This window comes from Carettochelys insculpta, chromosome 14, assembly GCF_033958435.1.
Source record: "Carettochelys insculpta isolate YL-2023 chromosome 14, ASM3395843v1, whole genome shotgun sequence".
Taxonomy (NCBI): Eukaryota; Metazoa; Chordata; order Testudines; family Carettochelyidae; genus Carettochelys; species Carettochelys insculpta.
Genome location: NC_134150.1, coordinates 34,996,585 through 35,018,431, shown reverse-complemented (window position 1 = coordinate 35,018,431; position 21,847 = coordinate 34,996,585). Strand labels below are relative to the sequence as shown.

The window sequence follows — 21,847 nt, the reverse complement described above, 5'->3', positions numbered from 1 at the left end:
CTGTGTGAGATAACACTATTCTCATTTTACAGAAGAGGAGCCTGACACAAAGTTTAAGTGACCTGTACAAGGTTGCACAGGAAGCATATAACAAAGCAAGGAACAGAATCCATAACCTCCTGATCCTTAGTCCTGATTCTTCAAACGTGCACCCACATTGGTGTATGTGTGTGCCCTCAGTCTTTACAGAGGTTAAAACCTTAAGCAGTTAAACAGGACAAATAATAAAACCAAATTAGAAAGATAAGGTGAGTGAGGTAATATCTGATATTGGACCAATGCCTGTTGGAGCTGTATCCACTTATATCTAGTATATAATTACATCAACTATATAATTTCACAGACAACTATATTTTGTAATCAGATGGGATGAATTAAAAACAGGACGTCGACTCTGCTTGGTTACAAATTCTATTAATACGTTTTAGGATAGATTTTGCCGAACAAGCAACAATTATCTGTGTGTGTGTGTGTGTGTGTGTGCGCGCGCACCCGCAGTCTTTACAGAGATAAAAACTGTAAGCAGTTAAACAGCACAAATATTAAAACAAAATTAGAAAGACAAGGTGAGTGAGGTAATAAGATCTTTTTTTGGACCATTGCCTGCTGGTGAAAGAGACAGCCTTTTGAGCTTACATAGAGCAGAACAGCTTAGTGTCAGCTTGAAAGCTCGTCTCTTTCACCCCCTCCCTCATCCCACGAGGTTGGTCTGGAGAAAAATATTACCTCACCCACCTTGTCTCTCTAATGTCCTGTGACCAACACACCTACAAATGCACTGGAAAAAACAAAATCGTATCTAATATACCAGTGGAGCCAGAATTTCACCCATGTATGGAAATACAGCAGTGAATACTGCCACATCTCAGCAATGGGCTAAGTGCTTGAGGAACCCAACATTCACCCACCATGATAGAGTCACTATTTCACATTCAGCTCCATTATCTTCTGTATGCATCTGCACTGCTACAGGTAAATCAGTGTTCACATTCTGAGCCCCAAATATGAAGACAGCCTTGACGTAGAACTTAAAAAGGTATTTAAATGAACAATAAGATGCAATATACAAAAGAGTATCAGCATATCCTCATTGTACCACTTCCATATCACAGATGCCCCAAGGATTAGGCAATGTAAAAACACAACTCCAAAATAAACAGAACTCAAACTCAATGACTATGGCTGTACTTAAGTCATTTGTAAAGGACAATTATCTTTGTTAGAAATCACAAAGCTGCCGATTTTGTTTGAGCTACTTTCCAATACGTTGACAATCATTTTATTGCATCATCTACTATATAATTATAATTGGTAATCAGATGAGATAAATTAAAAACAGAAACAAATAGTCAGCTCTCTGCTTGGTTATGAATTCTCTCTGCAAGCTTTAGGAGAGATTTTGCTGAACGAGCAACAATTATTAAGAACCATCTTCTCTGTAACTTTTTCCTACCACAGTGAGTAGGTTTTCCAGCTTACAACATGCTTCGGTTCTAAGAAATAGCTCATTAAAATGATATGGAAGAATGTGAGACTGGAGCTCTTTTGCCCTAGGGCTAGTGCCCCAATGTACATTAAATTTTCCTGAAAACATCAGAGGGTCAGAGTGAAGGGTGTGTTGTGATGAAAAAGGCATCTTGATATGTGGTATAACAGCCCATACTCTCAGCTGTTGTTAAGTGAATGCAGGTCCATAACAAAGCTACACTGATTTACAGCAGCTGAGAATCTGTCCCAACTAATTTATTTTTGTCATGTGGGCAACGTAGGATTTATGTCCTTAACTTTTCATCTTTTGCTTTGGAGTGCTGGAGTTTGTAAATGAGATACATATGCACATCACTTAACAAACTTCAACTTGTTTAAGAAATGTGGATTTTTTTAAAAAAAGTTTCAGAACATTCACATTATAGTGCAGAACCACAGTTTCGTAGTGCTCTGATTCTAATCTCTCAACCAGGTGGCTTCACCATGCTTGCATGGATGTTCACCAAGCCATAATTTATTCCATGTAGGTTAGCTAATAAATGGCCTTCCCTATTTGCACACTGTTCAATTTGATTTATAGGAATTTAATCACACAATATATAATCAGGGTAATACCTTCGTGGGAACTGGACTCCACTGAACTCCTGTTGCATAGACATATCTGTACTTTTTGCCATTATAATCATAGTTGATACGAGGCAGCTCTATTCCTACAGAGAAAGTGAAACATATACAGGTAGCACATAAGAAAAATAGCACAGGTTTTACATCTAACACATGTTAAAAGAAATTAAATACATACAGTCAAGATCTTCAACAAACTCTCTATTATATTTGCTTGGGAGTGTCTGAGTTAGGTTTTGCTTAGCTTTTATGTAGACATATTTATAGACTTTTTTAAAAAAAAATGAACAAGAATATAGGTGATGCAAATTCATAAACCACTGACATTTCACTCTTATGGTTTAATCACAATGGATTTATAATCCTACTATTCAGTTACCTTTCATTCTTCCATACTTACCTGGACCCGTAGTACATTTACCTGTGTGGTGAAATTGGAAATTTCTTCCCCAAAGTAAAAATAGATGCATTTGTGCACACAGATAATCGTGCGTATTTAGATCCCACGATCTCAGATCTTAACTGCAATCTTAACACCATGATATTTTGAGCATTTGTAATCTACCTCTTCCTAGAACAGGAAATCCCACTGAATTTATATTAATTATTCATTTAGGCCTGGATCTACCAGTTAGGTCATGGAGGTGAACCTCTGTGGCCATGTGGAACCTAACTGTTCACCTCAAAGGACCCGACTGCTAGATCAGTGCTAGATTATATAGGAGTATTTAACACACCTTTGCAGGGATATTGGAATAGTACTTATAGGTGGGGGGTAGGGGGTGGTGGAGTGAAAGCCACTGAACAAAACTGTAAATACTGTATATGATGCAAACCGCTTCAAGTCAGTTGGAGTGGCTGCACCCCCAGCACCTCTACTTCCATCACCCCCCGAAGACCACATTAGTCTGTGTTATAATGCATCTGTATTTAAGAAAATACAACAGAAGGTTTTGAATACACACATCTCACCTTCACATATCATTTCAGGCTGACAATGGAGGTTTCCATCTTTTTCTTTGAGAGCAGTTGCAGTAGTTGACAGAATTTTGACTAAATTAGTTCCTACTTCTGCATCCTGCAAGAAAGGGATGCTAACAAGAGCAAGAGCAAGACATTTCAAAGGACATAGTTCTAATTTAGGACTTTCATTAAGGTTGATTTGACTGTATATAAATTCCTCTTAGGTTCCATTTGGCATAAACCAGATGATTCAACTTCCAAAGGTTGCTTCTCAGAGGTATTGATCTTGCATTATTAGTCTGTGAGCATTTCCATTTCAAGGACCTAAATTTGCAGGGATTTCTGATAAATTAGCTGTTCTCAACTGCATTAGGTCAAACTTGATGATGGCGTCAGTTGTGATGTATTTTATCATACAAGCAGTGTAAATTCATCATGTTGTTTGGGAGTTAGGGCTTAAGGTTGGGATTTTCAAAGCCATTTAATAGAGTGAGGCACCTAAGTCAGTAGAGGTTGGGCTCTCATATCCTTTCACCTCCTTTGAAAATCCCTGTGTATAAACACAGATTTAATGGATTATCATTTTTAGCGTGTGTGTGTGTGTGTGTAGCCCACATACTATCCCCAACAGACTTAAATGTTAAATAGACACCCCATGTGCATGGATGCCATTTGATGTTTTTTAAAAAGCTGAACACTGATATTTACTTTAATGAAAATGCCACTGAGTGCTCACATTCCTAGTGCAAAGCAATTTTTCAGTATTGTGTCTTTCTCTTCAATGAGTTCTTAGCTTGCAAGGTATGAAGGCAGGACAATTTGAGCAGATCCATGATAATAACAGGCATACTGGGTCAGGCTAACAGTCATGGGCAGCAGGTCTAAGAGGCAGGGGAAGGCATTGCCTTCCCAAACTGCCAGGTGTGGCCCCCGTTCACAGTCCCTCCCCCACCAAATGCCCCTCCTTCAGTGCAGCTCCTGGGGTTGCCCTTAGGTTTCAGCTGCCCTGATACTGGGGACATGGGCAGGGAGCTCTCCCTCGGCTCGAGGGAAGGAGGCTGGGGATGCCTACATTCCTGTGCTATGGAGCCATGAAGTCTGGGAACACGTTCTCCCCACTCTCCCCATGCTCTGGGGCCAGGGAGGCTTGGGCCGCATGCTGCTTACCCACTCTGGGGCCAGGGAGGCTGGGGCCACACACTACCCCCCCTTCTTGTGCTGCAGGGCTGGGAAGGCTCACACAGGAGACTGGAGGCTGCCCTTGCAGAAGGGGCTTGGGGTGGAGTGGAGCTTTGCTCCTGTGGGGCGCGGGCTCTCAGACAGAAAGGGTGAGAGTGGGGGCTTGCCTCTTCCAGGCCGAGGTTTACCCATCACTCTTGCTAACACCTTGTCTTTTGATAGTGGCTGGTGCCACATGCTTCAGAAGAAATTAACAGGGCAATTTCAAGAGATCCAGGCCCTGTCATGCAATCTCAGCTTCTGGCAGGCTGGGAACACTCAAAGCATGGTGTTTCATCTTTGAGTTCCTGGCTATTAGCCATTTATGGACTTCTTCTCCATTCATCAAACATATCCTCCTGCATTGCTAGAGGACTGTTTTCGTGATGTTACAAGACCCGGTTTCCAGGGCATAGCAAGGCATACAGTATCAGCTGTTCCAAACAATCAGGCTGAAACTCGCCTGGCAAGTTGCTGAGCAGAACATGAGGCTTTCCCCCCAAAGAACAATGATGTAAAGCAGCTATGCTGTTTCAAAGCTACAGGAAAGTTTGATCCTTTCCCCTGCTTTAGTAAAGCTCTTACTGAAATAAAAATCCCATTATCTTCATACAATTACTGTTGAAAAGCAGCTAAGGGTTGTTTTTTTTTGGGGGGGGGTGGGGGGGGAGGGTTTGGTTGTCAGTTTGGGAGAGGGGCACAATTTTTTCACAGATTTTCACTCATGTGCATCAGATTGCATGTGGAAAACCCTGCTTGTGCCCACTAATCAAGAGCTACATTGATATATTTATTCATGTGGGGCAGCACCTTGAGCCAGAAACCATCTCATTGACTTTGAAGAGACTAGTCAAGTTGAATAGGCTCTTCGTCCTTTCTCACAAGAGACTCAAAAGCTGGCAGTGAGTATCTACATTTGCACAAGACAGTGGGCAAATTGCCATGAATGCACAAACAATTACATACCCCCTTCCCCAAATTTTGTGAATATCATTTCAAAAATCAGGAACTCGGATGTGGCCTGGCAAACCAATGCTTCATATGCTTTTTCGTTTAGTGAGTTATGCAAAATTATGACTCAAATACAATCGATTGAACATTACCTTGTTAAACTCCAGAGGAACCACAAATCGCTTGCAGGCTGGCATGGAAGTGAGTTTGGCGTGTTCCTCGAAGTCTTCATTCAGGTTTTTTAAATAGAACATTTCATACAGGCTATTGTCTGAATAGGAAATGACATCAATAACAATATGGCCATCCTCCTCATAAGCATTGACATGGTGAAAAAGGACCATGGCCTCTGTGAAAATCTTGCTGGCTACATCCTTTTTGGTCTTTCTGTCTATGAGGTGAATCCAAGTCTGAAAGAGGACAAACATGCTGATGTTTAATAAGCAGCAAATAGTTGACTTTTTAAAAACCAGCCTGATGATGGTACCTTTCCTTTGTTTATGATAGTGTATTTGGAGCAGTCAGGTTATGCCAGGAAGAGTGGAGATGCTGGGTAAAAGGCACAGCTCAGAACATGCAGGCTGGAGGTGGCATGAGGCTGCAGCTTTCACACCACTTTTACAACTTCCCAATATGGGGCTGTACTGGGGACTGAAATTACCCCCAGCAAAATGTAGGCATCCTTTAGAGGTGGCTAAATTACAGGTGCCTATCTCACCTGCCCAGACTCTCCACAGTGCTAAATGCTGAGGCCCAACATGACCTCTCTCACCTGTCTCCACCTCTGGCATACCAGTGGTTGTGAGGGGCATCCTCAAAGGACAGCCTGTAGCTGCATTCTCCTGTTCCTGCATCAGGAGAGTTCTCCATTAGCTGAACCCAGAGTTTTCAGACTTCCTTTGGTTCTCAACCTAGTGGAGGCCCCCAGTCACCCCCCAACCCCGCAAAACATTCACAGACCTCCATCAAAGCCACTTCTAGTGGCTGTGTACACTTCCTTAAATGAAAAAGGAAACCACAACATAGATTTTCATACAGCCATTAACAACACTATTGGAAGATATTTAATTAAAAAATAATAGTTGATTGTAACCATTCAGTTTATTTAGATATTTAATTTGAAAATAAAAATTATTGTAACCATGCAGTTTATTTCAAACTTATTTTCTGTGATCATTTTTATTTATTTTTTTTCACAGACCCCCTGCAATACCCTCAAGGACCACAGAGTGAGAACCACTGCTGAAGGAGCCAGCATGGGACTAGAATCTCACCTAAAGTCTCTACATTTGACCTAAATGTGTATATTATATAATATTTTGTTTAAACTAGAGATGATTGCACATAGGTGCTTGGACATTACAGATGTGCAGAATCTCTTCGATGGTGTACAATATTCCTGGTAATGCTCAGTATTACCCTTTGTTTCAGGCACCTCAGCACCAGAGATTTACGGGAATTTTAGGTTGGGTGGGTTAGGATTCTTAAGGAAAGATCCTGAAAGCACATATAGGAAGAAAAGGGAAAACACATTCCTTCAATGGGAAGTGGGTAAACTTTTACAACCAGGGAAATTATAGTATTGAGGGGCATGGTTATCGCCTGGGCTTCCCCCACGGCTTTGGACATAGCAGGAAAGGTACCTTATCTTCCTTATGGAAGGAAAGGCAGGATGCCCAGTTGACACCCCTGAAGTAGGCAGTTGCCAACTTGAGAATGTCCAGTTTGAATGGCTGCTCGATGAAGATGATGTAATTTTCTGTAATGCCAAAACTGTGAAAGTAGCTTGGGTGAAGGAGAGAGTGGGATGGGATAGAGCACACCACTTCCAGGTGTTTCAGACAGGATTTCTTCTTCTCTTCCTTCTCTAAACACAAATCAGAAAAATAAACTGTCATTATGTAAATAATATCTGCCACTCAGGGAGCTTCCTTTGCATTCTCATATTAGGCACTGAATTCCTTCCCTCATACAGGATTAGCAGGGGAATCAGCACCCTACCGAACACTTATATAGTCTACATCTGCACTATCCTGGAAGATCAACCCACTCAGGGGTGATCTTCTGGGGTTTGATTTCACGCATCCAGTATGGACACACAAAATCAAACTCTCAGGGGTTGTAGTTGACCCCCAGAATTTTCACAAGATGCGAAGAGTAAGGGAGGTCTATGGGAGAAATTCTCCTGTTGACCTTTCCCAGTAGGGACAGCCAAGTTAGCCAAGCACAGATATGTTAATTCTAGCTGTGCAATTGCCATAGCTAGAATTGCATATCTAAGGTTGACTTACTTTGCCTAGTGTAGACATAGTCATAGATAAGACCAGAGCCATCCATAAACAGGACCTAACCCTTTGCAGTTACTCCCAGCCCCTGGGGACCTACACAGAGGCCACTGACCCTGAAATTCCAGTACTGAGGGGTAAAGAAGTTACATACTGACATCTGTACCAAAGGGACGGTATGGCCCCATGCTAGTGTAACCTGTGCTTGTGATCACCCCCTTGCCGCAGATTATGGGAGTCTACTACAGCCTTACCTATAGTGTCTGGCTCTTAAAGTGTAGCTGGACATTTTTTCCCCACACTGGAGAGCTCAAATTCAATCTTAACATGTTGGCCAATAGGGCAACAGCTACATTTGCAGCTCGGCCCTGCAGCATTGCTGCATTTCACAAAAATGCACAAAAAGGAGATCACCATGAAGAAGAAAAGGCGAGGGCAAAGAAACCAACAAACAGTCTTTTCTTTGGGGATGAGAACTAGCACTGAAAAAGCTGACAAGGAATGGGAGCTATGTACAGGTTCATGTATTATTCCTGGTTCTAACGAAACACTGTCTGTGCCCATTTTTGTTAGCTTTTTCACCCACTGTCCTTTTCCCTAAAAATCTGTTTATAAAGAAAGACATTTTACAAATTGTAACAACAAATGCTACATGCTGGATACACTTTTCTTTTTGTGAACAACAAGAAGTCTTGTGGCACCTTATAGACTAACAGATATTTTGGAGCATAAGCTTTTGTGGGCTTCTTGTTGTTCTCGAAGCTACAGACTAACACGGCTACCTCTCTGATACGTTTTTTTGTGCACATCACCCTTTAATATATATCTCACAAAGCAGGGAATGGCAAACCAGGAACAGGGACCAATCCTTCCAAAACAACAACATCCTGCTTTACTGAAGTATGTATAGGATACCGTGATAACCATAACAGCAACGAAGGGTCCTGTGGCACCTTATAGACTAACAGAAAAGTTTTGAGCATGAGCTTTCGTGAGCACAGACTCACTTCATCAGATGCTGGTCTTGGAAACCTGCAGGGCCAGGTATAAATAAGCCAGAGCAAGGGTGGGGATAACAAGGTTAGCTCAGTCAGCAAGGGTGAGGCTTACTGCCAGCAGTTGATCTGGAGGTGTGAACACCAAGGGAGGGGAAGCTGCTTCTGTATTTAGCCAGCCATTCGCAGTCTTTGTTTAAGCCAGAGCTGAGGGCATCGAATTTGCAGATGAATTGTAGCTCAGAAATTTCTCTTTGGAATCTGGTCCTGAAATTTCTTTGCTGTAGGATAGCTACTTTTAAGTCTGCTACTGTGTGGCCTGGGAGATTGAAGTGCTCTCCTATGGGTTTTTGTATATTGCCATTTCTGATATCTGATTTGTGTGCATTTATTCTTTTACGTAGAGACTGTCCAGTTTGTCTGATGTATATAGCAGAGGGGCATTGCTGGCACATGATGGCATAAATTATATTGGTAGATGTGCAGCTGAATGAACCCACGATGGTGTGGCTGATCTGGTTAGGTCCTGTAATGGTGTTGCTGGTGTAGATATGTGGGCAGAGCTGGCAACGACGTTTGTTGCATGGATGGGTCCCTGATTTAGAGTGACTGTGGTGCGGTGTATAGTTGCTGGTTAGGATTTGCTTCAGGTTGGCAGGTTGTCTGTGGGCAAGGACTGGTCTGCCTCCCAAGGCCTGTGAAAGTGGGGGATCATTGTCCAGGATGGGTTGTAAATGGCAATATACAAAAACCCGTAGGAGAGCACTTCAATCTCCCAGGCCACACAGTAGCAGACTTAAAAGTAGCTATCCTACAGCAAGGAAATTTCAGGACCAGATTCCAAAGAGAAATTTCTGAGCTACAATTCATCTGCAAATTCGATGCCCTCAGTTCAGGCTTAAACAAAGACTGCGAATGGCTGGCTAAATACAGAAGCAGCTTCCCCTCCCTTGGTGTTCACACCTCCAGATCAACTGCTGGTAGTAAGCCTCACCCTTGCTGACTGAGCTAACCTTGTTATCCCCACCCTTGCTCTGGCTTATTTATACCTGGCCCTGCAGATTTCCAAGACCAGCATCTGATGAAGTGAGTCTGTGCTCACGAAAGCTCATGCTCAAAACTTTTCTGTTAGTCTATAAGGTGCCACAGGACCCTTCGTCGCTGTTACAGATCCAGACTAATTCGGCTACCCCTCCGATACGTGATAACCATGAATCTTTTCAAATACTAACCAACCAACCAACCAGGCTGAACAGCTAATTCATGAGTCCCATCAGTCTTTTCCCCATGTCATTTACATACAATTACCTACCATCTTTTACCTTGACAGAGAAACGTCAAACGTCTTTGTACAAAGCAGTGATACTAAAACATACTAAAACATAAGCAGTGATTCAGCTGGTTTCCAGACCATAGATGACACAGCCCTCCATCTCTGAAGCAAACAACAAAGTAAAATAACTAGGGGGTCAGAGACGCTAGCTGAAGCCATCTCTTACCTGGCACTGAGGAAGGAATCTTAAAAATAACATATTTTGTCTTCCCCTTGTCAACTATGGAGGTGCCCATATTGAGAACATTTCCAGCACTGTCATAATGGGGATGAGAAGTTGCCAGGTTCACTGCTACATATTTATTGTAGTCAACCTAATAAAGTGATAGCATAAGAACATTACGGATGTATAAGAATATGTGAAATTATTTGCCGATCTTAGCTTACATCACGAAAGCTACCACCAGCTTTGGCACTAGTGGTCCTCCAACTAGCAACACCAGCATGGAGGCCAAAGACGCCGGCACTGTTTCAGGTAATCCTCCCAGTTTGACGAACAATTTACTTACCTTTTAGATTTTGAAATTAATATTAAACTCTGAATCTGAATGGGTCACGGAAACTGAGCTTTGGATATTAAGGGTCACCTCCAGTGTGAGGCATACAGGAAGAAGGTTTGCATAAGCAAACAAAACTGCTACTGTCTGTCTCTTACCAAATGGGCTTCACACAGCAAGTCTGTTAAACCAGCTGCTTTCATGAGCCAAAAGATTTCCAAGTTATTTGAAGCTGATGAACTCTGCTATAGCAGGGGATAGGGACTAGGAAGTTATACATAGTAGAAAAGGTTAAGTAAACACCACATCTTAATGAGTGTAAATGCACTTTTTTAGAAAATTAAATGAATGTCTTGCGTAAGGAAATTCAAATGATATCATGACTGTGGAAGTTGTGATATAACTGGCCTAGAGAATTAATTACAGATTATATCACTTGTTGGGTATTAGGGATAGCTATGGGATTGTTAATCAAAGGGAATAATCCAAAATAATCAGACACCATGAACACAAGACCTGACATTATACCTGCAACCCAGTAGAATTATGCAGCAGTTAAAACCGCAAAAGCCAGTACTTCCCCTAAAACACCAGGGGATTTTGTAGTTTGAAAGATATGAAGAATAACATATTGTAAGTTAAAATAACTGACATTATAAGTTGCTAGAAGAGCTGACATCTAACCCAGTCTGCACAGCTCCCAAATGGCCTATTCTGACACAAAGGAAGCACTGGCTGAAAAACATTGTATCCTTCAACATTTACTTATGTCAAGTTTGTCTTCCTTGAACCTGACACCCTAGGCTGTAAAGGTCAGCAGGACACTGTATTTATTAGCAGATAAAGCATCCACGTTGGATCCCACATTTTACCTTCTCTAATGTCTCCAGAGTGTGAGGATTAATTTTCCTAATGAAGTTAGTCTCGCTTGTAGCATAATAATCCTCACCAGTTTTCATAATATTGATCAGGCAGTTGTCTGTGAACTCAGGAATTGTGTGGGACAAATAGCAGAATGCCCTGGGGGGGACAAAAATATTATATTTTACATACATATCGCTTTGAGAAGATTGGTTATTTGCCAGTTTCATTCTCAAATGGGACAGAAATGAATATGGCTCTATTATTTGTTTGTGGTTATCCTCCTCTTGAGCTGCTCATAAAACTGAAAGTTGTGCCTGCTTTTGGAGAGCTGGCTGTGGTGTGACCTGTATGCAGCACAGTCATTGGAAGTGGGTTTATTGTTTAATTTGCACTCTGTCTGCAGCACTACACAACATATTTTGACTAAATTTTCAACCACCCGTAACCCACTCTGGAAGTGTGAACACACACAACTGCTCAGCGGGCCTGACAGCCATCTCAAGCCCTGTGGCAAGGTGGGAGAGGGGCCTGGCCCTGTGTCCTGAAGGGGTGGGGCCAAGGGCAGAAGGGGAGGGGCCTAAGACAGTCAGCCTTTGGTGCCTCTTGGATCGTGGCCTTAGCCCCCTCTGCCTCACAGCCTGGTGGAGCGGTGCAGCTGCAGCAGTTCAAAAGGCTCCAAGAGCTCCAGGTGCCACTGCTGCCAAAGTAGCAACAGTGAGGGCCGGAGCTGCGGGCCCCTTTGAAATGTCTGTCTCTCCACCCCTACCCCCCCGTCAACAGGCCTGCTTTTGCAGGCCCAAAATGTAAATTTGATTGCTGGCCAGTTCTGCTTCTATTTACATCAATGGCAAAACACTACTCTGACCAGGCCTCAACCAGAGTGCTGTGTCCAGTTCTGGGCACCACATTTCAGGAGTGATGTGGACAAATTGGAGAAAGTCCAGAGAAGAGTAATAAAAATGATTGAAGGTCTAGAAAACATGAGCTATGAGGGAAGATTGAAAGAACTGGGTTTGTTTCTTCTGGAAAAGAGAAGACTGAAAGGGGACATGATAAAAGCTTTAAAGTACAGTAAACCCCTGTTTTAACAGGCTAATGGGGGGGCAGGTGTCTGTTCAAACTGAAAGTCCGTTAAATCTGTGGGTTTGCTACCCACCCACCCCAACAGGCTTCCCCAGTCCCAGTCCAACTCCCCCAGCCAAAAACCCCCCAAAACCAAAAGAACACCCGTGACTCACCAGAGCCGCTACCACAGGAGCTGCCGAACCTGCTGCTGGAGAGACCACACTGCATGGCTGGAGCTGCCCAGCCGTATGGCTGCAGGGAGCCTGCTGCGGGGATCGGGAAAGCCCAATGCATGGCTACATGGAGCCTGCCATTTGGCTGGAACTGCTCTGCCGTGTGGCTGGAGAGAGCCACCATCGTAGCTTGGAGGAGCTGCCACGACTGCCAGAGCTACCACGTGCTTCTCCCACCAGGGGTGGGGTGCGTATATGAGTGCCCTCTGCCCTCGTATGCACCCCACCTGTGGTGCGAGGACCACATGGTGGCTCCAGCAGCGGTGGTCCAGGCCATGGTGGAGAGTTCAGCCATAGTAGACTGTGGTGGCTGGAAGCGACGACCCCTCCACCTGTAGCAGTGGCAGCTCTAATAAGTCACCTTACTTTTTTCGGGTGGGGTGGGAGGCAGCATTTAGGATTTTATGGGCACCGATTAAGTGAACTTCAGGAACAATGGTGGGGGCTGGCAGACGTCCATTGGTTCCAGAGTCTGCTAAATTGGGGTCCATAAAATTGAGGGTTTACTGTACCTAAAAGTTTGTTACAAGGAGGAGAGACAAAATTATTCTCCTTTACCACTGATGATAAGACAAGAAGCAATGGGCTTAAATGGCAGCAGAGGTGGTTTCTGATGGACATTAGAAAAATCTTTCAAACTGTCAGAGTCATTAAGCACTGGCATAGTGTAGGGAGGTTGTGGAACCTACATGACTGGAGATTTTTAACAACTGGTTAGATAAATACCTGTCAGGGCTGCTCTAGGTGACTGGACTTGATGACCTTGTAAGGTTTCTTCCAGTTCTAGGATTCTATGACGACTGAGTAGAACAGAAGTACATACTATCGTGTGTATACGTACTTCTGCCTGCAGTGAGCAATCACATTTTGAAAGTCTGGCCCAATAGGTCATAGACATTGGCAACTTTTTCAGTTGGTTTTGGTAAGAAAGTGGTAGATTAACACTCCCCTTGGCAATACATTTTTATTCCCAAGAATATCCCCCAATCATATTACAGAAGTATTAAAAATAAAGACTTTGGGCATAAACTGTTTGACAGCTTTATGTAATAAATATTTGCTTAAAGAAATCAAAGGATTTATTGTAACACAGCAAGTAAGAACTCCAGCACATACAAGCAGGATTTAAACTTTGCAGTTGTTACTTGCACTCAGCGTTCCTTCTACTTTTTTCCATCCATGGGCAGAATAAATTTTATGTGCACCAATGCGTGTGCAGATGTGCACCACCAATGAAAATGCATGGTGCCCACTCTGGGTGCCTGTGAACACCTTGCTAATCAATTAGGTGCAGGCCTGCCAACGTGGTGGTGAGGGGGGCAAAGGGGCCAGTTTCCTCAGGACCTGGAGCTCCATCTGCCACTGCTACTTTTGCAGCAGTGGTAGGTGGAGCTCCAGGCCCCCGGAAGTGCTGGTAGCACAGCTCCACCACTCTGCACAGATGTAGGCTGCCCACTGCCGCAGTCCCAGTGGCGCTAAGGGTGACTGTCTTTGGCCCTGCCCCTTCTTCCTTTAGTCCCGCCCTTTCTTCCTTTGGCCTGGCTCCCTTTCCACTTTGCTCCAGTGTCTGCAGTACCTGTCGGCTTCACTGGCTGGGCAGCACCTGACACTCTCTTGTGCAGACACACAGGGAATACTGCTTGCAATGTGCCAATAAATCCTTTGGTTTTCATAAGCCCGTGTTAGATTTTTAAAAATCTATACAGAGATTGTGAATGAGATTCTTAGCATTGCCAATGGCATGTCAATTTTAAACTTATATACAGACATTGGGACTTTTTTGTAAGTTCAGAAGGTGAATAGAAAAGCAGCTGGTTCAGAGAAACAGAAAGCAGAACCTTTCTGAAAAAACAGTGCTTACTTGGCAAATAAGTTTTTGCATGGATCTGGATAAGCCATAGTTCCAAACTCTGACACCACAATTCTGTTTGCTTCTATATTGCAATTGTATGTGTCACTGCGCAGGTATTTACTTCTGTAGTAAACTTCACCTGACAAAGGGCAAACAAAATCTTTGTATTACAGGCATACAGATAAGATATTTATTTTCCTTTGGAAATTAATATAGAACACAACAGCTAAAGAAATCACAGTGGAATCTCATCCGGTGGGCCTCCAGCTAAGCAGATTATGAACTGCTTTCAACCCCTAGTTTTTTCAGGTGTTTTAAGTCTCAAAAAATGTCAAGGGAAAATGAGGCCATGCTGTACTTTATTCCCACTATTTATACTTCTAGGTCCTGACACCCCAAATTTTGACTTACCCACTTTCCTTGATTCACAAAAATGTTTATACAATATTACATGTATGGTGTGTTGAGAAGAAGGTTTTAAAACTAAACATGTCAGCAGCCCAGCACTCAGAAGCAGCCCTATATTTATTTAGCTACACGTGCACACGAAGGAGTAAGAAGAATAGATTGTAAATTTCAAATTCCTAATGAATTGTTACAACAAACATTGAGGGAGCTCTAGAATTATGAAAAACAATATAATATTCCTTTTTGAAAATCCCACTCTATTAAATTTGACCCTGTAAGCTTGCAAAGGCAGCTTCTTTAAACTCACAATGATATTGTCACTAAAACAGCCCCCAGGAAGCATTGTTAGTTTCTCTGATTAAAGAGCAGAAAGAGTTCTGTTAGGTGATCTAATATGCCTGAAGTCCAGCATAAGCCTTTATCACATTCCTAAAGACCTCCTCTCTTGACCTAGAAAAACTTGCAGGCAGCTATTTATGGGCATTTTTATGATACTTATCACTAATATATCTGCATACTTGTATTATTATACACGAGACACTATCAGACAGACATGATCACATATCACACAAGAAGTCTGAGGGACAACCATTTAGCACACAGAACTCTTACTTCTAGGCTTTCATTGCCTGCTCATGGTGCCTTCATCTGGAGAACAGTATGTATCTCTAGACATAACAGGAGGAAAGGGCAGCAGGTTTTATTGGCAAATTTCAGTCTTCATTGTAAAAATGCATTACTCTTCTAGACCTGAAGGAATTCCTGTATACACTAAGCTATTTCAGGTCTGTGGGCAAATATGCTGAACAGAAAGAGCTCCTGCTGCTTTAGGTGGTGCAGTAAACTGGCTGTTGCAATGTCTGGCCATTTCTGCTGCTGACTGTGTTCTTAAGAAAACAAACCAGCAGTCAGGTAGCACTTTAAAGACCAACAAAATAATTCATTAGGTGATGAGCTTTCACGGGGCAGACTTTAAAGTGCTTCCTGACTGCTGTTTTGTTTTGTTAGAATACAGACTAACACTTGGCTACCTCTGTGTTCTTAGGAGGCACTGCACTGTGCAGCCAAACAGCAAGCATGTTTGTGGAATCTCATGAAATTCATCCCAACACAGCAATGTAAAATAAAAAGTAAACAGGGGCGGGGAGAAATCTCCATTTCTCCTCCAGACCTTGCATGTTGTGCAGCCTATAAGAACAATGAAAAACAGTCTCCAGTGTGTTCTAAAGAAGATACAATAATATTTTATTTCCCTATTTTATGGAAAAATTGAGATTAAAAACAGATCAATCAGCTGCTTCTGGTCATTTTCAGCTCCTTCTTTGAAGATGGCAAGTTTGATCTGGACAGTCATCTAAGCTTTGTTTACATAAGTGTAGTAAACATGCCTGAGACCTAATTTGCAAGCTCAGTGGCACACTGGCCTAGTTTCACTGTCGGATGTTATCATAACCGGGTTCAAACACTAAAAAGGGCACTTAACCCCAAATGCAAGGAGGCTGTTTGCTCCTGTAACATAAACTTCTGAAAGATTACGGTACCATGAACTGATTCTGTCTGGCATCATGCGGGTACTGTGGCTCTGGATGGAAACACCATAGCAACCTCTCTATAGCTCCCAGATGCACCATGGCTGTCTTCAACTATGGTGCAGGCAGAAGCTGCTACAGGATTCCAGACAGCAGCAGAATGAGAACTGTAAATGGAAATGCAACTTCTATTGCAAACTGCATTTCTTTAGCCATTCATATCCACTTAAAACCACCATGTCTAGACTAGTCACCCAGGAATCCTGCCCTAGGGTGAAATCTTGATCTCAGTTGAAAATTGGTGGAACATTTGCCATTGGCTTCAGTGGAGCCAGAGTTTCATCATGTTGTAAATGTTCTGTATTGTACAGCTCTATGCATAGTCCCCACAGCTCAAGCCTGTGAGCCTCAGATGCCTCAGTTCCTACTGCACTCAACCACAGGAGGGGCTGAAAGGCCTGGCCCTTTAATGGCTATTGACATCTTTGAAGGAAACATACTTGACTTACTTTTGAAATATCTCAGCTAGTTACTATGAGCTAGACCTTTTTTCCTCTGTATTAGGGCAGGTTTGTCTCATGCCACCAGCATAAAGCTGGCCTAAAGTAAGGGTAGCTGATCCCTGGCAGGGACACCCCAGTGTAAGGCTGGGGTGAGGGGATCATCTTATGCAACTATAGCAGCTCCTAGGCACCCCTGTTCTCTGCAGACAGAGAAGGGCTGTAGTGGGAAGAAAAGGGCACGGCAGGGCATTCCAGCAGCCCAGCCATCCTAAGATTCTCTAATGGCTTTTTGCTGGTGAAAATTAGAGCAGCCTTTAAAGAGACTAGCCCATCACAGAAGCCCCCGGAACAGAGGAACATGCAAAGCTGACGTTAAGCCACCTTTGCACGTTCCCCTTCTAAGGGGAGCATGGCATTTCCACCTGTTACGCTGAGACAGTAAAAAGCATAATTCATTCTCTCTTACCAGCTTTGGAAGCCATATTTAAGACTGCACTGACTGCCCTCCCCTTCATTTGACATTCACCTGCTATACAAGCCCTTGTTAGTCTGTTTTTTAGCAGGCTCTCTAATCAACCATGTATCTGACAGGACCTGTAGCTAAACGTATGAAACAGGGATGAGCAACCACAAAAAGTGAGTGGACCACATAAACAGCTCTCCTTTACCTCAGTGGGCCAGAGAAGTCCATGGCCCACAAGGGTTCCACCTGCAGCCCCACAGACCCCCATCTACCCTCTTCCACAGCGTGCCTCTCTCGTGCTGGGGCACCAGAGTCCAGCACTTCCTACACCTCCCCCTCCCTCCCAGCACCTTTGGAACATGCAAATTACCTGACTCACGCTCTGGTCCTGCTCTTCCCTTACTTTCCCAGAGATGGAATGCTGAAAACAGCTGATTTGTAGTGTTGCAGCTTTGGGAGGGATGGGGAGGCGTAGGAAGTGTGGGAGGCCAGTGCCCAAGAGGCACCTGAGGGAGGAGGGCGGACGTGTTTTGCAGGCTGCAGTTGGAGGTGCAGTGGGTGTCTTGTGGCCTGAGAGCTGCAGGTTGCCTGTGCCTGATCTAAACCAATGCAATATAGGAGTTTTTTAAGTAGACCCTACCCACATTTATACTGCCTCATGGTTCTATTTAGAGACCAAGTCTTGCTTCACATGCTCGTGATATAATGCAGCAACTTACCATTTTGAAATGTAAAACTGTGCATCAGAGCTAAGCCATCAAACCAATGGTTATACTGGCTTTCCCCCACGGTATGCATGCCTGGGCCATTGCGAAGAAGGATCCCCTGAAGCCAGCTTGGTAGCTCACCTGTAAAGAAAAAGGAAACATTTCATTTCCACACCAGGATGAAAGGAACTTGTTCATTAAGGACAATTTCCAAAAGGTGAATAGGTACATAGATGACGCACGGTAGGATTTTACAGTTGTGTATTTGCCCATGTCAGTTAGGTATGCCTAACAACGTGGCCCTCATTACATGCAAAACTGAAAACATGAAACTATTTGACCATAACGTAATAATTATAAGAGCCGGATGAGGGAGGAGGAGTTGCTTCCTGAACTTTCATTCTAATTATCCATCTAGTCCCAATTGCTATGACCAGCAGAAGCTAGGCCTTACCAGAAATACATTATGGGAGTCCTTTATAGATCAAACGACTTGTAGTGACCAGCATACCAATGTAAACTGAAGGCTGGTTGGATTCCAGTAACAATGCCACTAATGAAATTACACAGCGTAATGACGTGTCATGCTGCTAGTCTTTTAGAACACTAATGTTAAATCTGAGAGTATAAAGAAAGGTTAGAAATTCTGTTTTGCTAATATGCAAGTGCTGTCAAGGGTTGAATATAGTAAGGATTTAATAATTTGATATGCAAGGAACAAGAAATCAGCTGTTACTACACGATATTCACAAAGAAAAAAATTCTTTGTTAAAGAAACATTAAGGTTGCAAAGTCAAACACCCACAAGTTAGGAAATGGCAGAATTACACTTGCCTCCCTGGCTCCCTCTGTCATATTTATGTATTATAGACTTTAATTATTTTATCACATTCTCGGGCTTGTCTACATTAGCTCCCTACTTCGAAGGGAGGATGGTAAGTAGGGTACTGGGTATGTTTTAATGCAGTGCTGTGCTGCATATGCAGCCCTTCATTAAGCAAATTCCCCCCCGCGGCAACTTCAAAGTGTTAAACTTCGAAGTGCTGGCTCACTTGTGTGTGTGGCTCACCTGCTGGTACTTTGAAGTGCCCAGGGTACTTCAAAGTCCTTCTTCTCCTCTGAGGAGTAAAGGGACTTCAAAATTGCCCAGGCACTTCGAAGTACCAGCGGGTGAGCTGTGGCTACACACGAGCCAGCACTTCAAAGTTTAACCCTTCAAAGTTGCCGTGGGGGGGAATTTGCTTAAATATGCACCGCAGCACTTCATTAATACACCCCAACACCCTACTTACCATCCTGCCTTCGAAGTAGGGAGCTAGTGTAGACACGGCCTCTGTTTCTTTCCCCACAAGGCCCCTACCTCAGCCAGTGCACAAAATGAAGAGCGTCTCATTTAGTGAGTACCATACAACAGCTTGTTCAATAGGTGGACTCACTACCCACAACTCAAACCCTGCTCTACAGACAGAATTATAGACAGAGCTGAGCAGAACAGTGAAATGTTTGTCCAAATAGCTGCTTCCAGGAATGTACTGATTTTGACCAAGTTTTTAATAAGAATTTCTCCGTGGACTATCCTGGACCTCAGAGAAGTGTGTTCCTGACCTTTTCCATCCAAAATCAGCTGTTAGAGCACAGCTCCGTTTTGTGGAAGTGGCTGAAAGTTTCTGGTTTTGTTCTAATGCAGAATGAAAACAAATTGTGAAACCTTGAAAATTGTCTCAAACTGAATGGTTGTCCTCCAGTCACCCTAATTATTTCTTGCCTCATAGGTTTTATCTGACTCACATTGCTCAAGCATCTGACTGCTTCAGAAACATCCATTAATGTATTTTAACAAGACCTCTTTGAGATGAGGTATAATTATCCCTATTCTACAGACGGGAAACCTAGGCACAGAGATTAAGGTCAAAATGATCCTCCAAATTTGGATGCCCCATTTAAAATACCAATGACCTGATTTTTCAGAGTACATAGCATTATACAGTGCTTTAAGTTAAAAACACAGCTTCCATTGACTTCAATTGCAGCTGAGTGTGCTCAGCATTTCTGCCAATCAGAAGTGCTCAGGACAGGCACCCAGGAAACAAGAAATACACAGTTAGTGGCCACTTGAGAAAAGTCTAGTTTGAGTGGCTTGTCCAGCATCACACAGGAACTCCAAGACAGAGATTGGACTAGACTCCAATGCAGCATTCAGCTGCCTTAACCAAGAATGCATATTTTCTCCTCCTACAATTCCCTGCCTCCTTCACAACATATCTTCCAACAAGTGAAACAGCCTCCTTCATGGTTCAGCCCTGCTCTGCCAGCAACAACAGGTCTGGGTTTGACAGAGGCTGGGTCCTGTGAGAGCCTGGTGTGTAAAAACATGGCTATTCTTTAGCAATACTTTGTAGTTTAAGAGGGATCTGTTCCTAACAGGTTCTAAAAGGGCTCTGTCTCAGCTTTGCTGTAAAGAGAGAGGTGACTCTTCACCTAATTAAGCTGAGAATGGCAGGTTCCCTAATTTTTTTTTTTTTGCTGGTAAACTAGGCCAAAGGGCATTTGAAAGAGGACCTCTAAGAATATTTTAAGAAAGGCTAAGTGGGAACATGGGCATGTGAGAAGCAATGGCAGTTGTCACTAGGTCATAAATCACATACACGAATGTGGCAAGGCCCTAACAAATTCAGAGCCATCTTCACTCCCAACTGTTATCTTCACAGGAGAACTAAGGCACTTCCCAGAAATGATTTCCTGTTTATCCCATGCAGTTTTGTATTTTTGTAGTGGCTTATGGTTGTGATCTAAAAATCACAGCCATAAAGGAAGAAGGTAGATGTGGCAGATGGCACAGTCCTCCTAGTCCACCACGACACAAGCAAAAGTGGATGCCTTTGCTTTCCCTAGACTAGCTCTAAGGAAGAGGAGGTCAAGACCACCATTGCCTACGCCAACCTGACCAGCCATATGCCCAGAGGCAGCTCACTGCACTACACGAGGTACCAGAGATAGTATCATCTAGTCCCCTGAACAGCAGTTCTGATGCTGATGCTCTGAAGGCCACACAAGCTGAATAGTGAATCTTTGTATTTTAAGTAAATTTCTTCTTTCTTTTTCCCATTCTCTATTTTGTTATTGCACAAAATACACCCCCCAGCAATGTTCCTGCTCATTTTTTAATCTATGTGCAGAATACATGTTGTTTCTGCGCACCAGGGCCTGGGTGGATGTGTACCACCAGCAGAAATACATGCTGTCAGTGGCGGGCACTCTGCTAATCGGCTGGGCGGCACCTGACTTGCTCCTGAGTGGCTGCCCAAGAGTTCAGCTTACAGGGAACACTGCCTCCCCCCCAGCATTACTGATTTTTCTCTAACTCTTTTAAAGTGCGATTGGTGTGTATATACACACCATGTGTATATGCAAAAGCGTAAGTAACAGTAAGTTCTATTAATCATTTCCCACCTGGGATGCTAAGTGAGTTCTCCCCTATACCTTTTTGTGTTATCTGAGTTGTGTCTGTATGCACCACTCTGCCCTAAAAGGGGAATGGAGTATTACAGATCTCTGATGTATCAAAAGAAGGAAAAATTAGCCTGGAACGGAGCAAAGAGAGGATCCACATGGCCTGAGCTAAGATGTAAAAATCAATGAAAGGGGAGTGGAGGGACCAGCCAGCTGAAGAGAAAGGGCATGTTTCCCCTCCCAATTCAGCTAAGGCCAGCCCAATCACTACTGCCTTCCTGAAGTTTCTCCAGCTGTTGAGGTGACACTTCAGGAGCTGAGAAGGAAGCACCACTCTAAGGTGCCAGTCTTTATTATCTGAGAGAACTGAGCATGTGTTGGCTTTCATGACTTGATTACGGTTTGTTCATCTGCTGATA

At 43.3% G+C, this 21,847-nt stretch overlaps 1 protein-coding gene across 1 annotated transcript in view; it reads right to left on the bottom strand.

Annotated features, from left to right (window-relative positions):
• Window positions 1-21,847, bottom strand: part of BCO1 (beta-carotene oxygenase 1) — a 33,788-nt gene that overhangs the window by 4,254 nt on the left and 7,687 nt on the right. The window contains exons 2-9 of the mRNA XM_075008863.1: window positions 17,991-18,119; window positions 14,378-14,507; window positions 11,227-11,374; window positions 10,024-10,171; window positions 6,888-7,111; window positions 5,397-5,654; window positions 3,085-3,190; window positions 2,104-2,198 (exon numbers count right to left, since the gene is read on the bottom strand). Coding sequence (XP_074864964.1) covers window positions 2,104-2,198; window positions 3,085-3,190; window positions 5,397-5,654; window positions 6,888-7,111; window positions 10,024-10,171; window positions 11,227-11,374; window positions 14,378-14,507; window positions 17,991-18,119 — 1,238 coding nt within the window. The remainder of the gene's footprint in view (window positions 1-2,103; window positions 2,199-3,084; window positions 3,191-5,396; window positions 5,655-6,887; window positions 7,112-10,023; window positions 10,172-11,226; window positions 11,375-14,377; window positions 14,508-17,990; window positions 18,120-21,847) is intronic.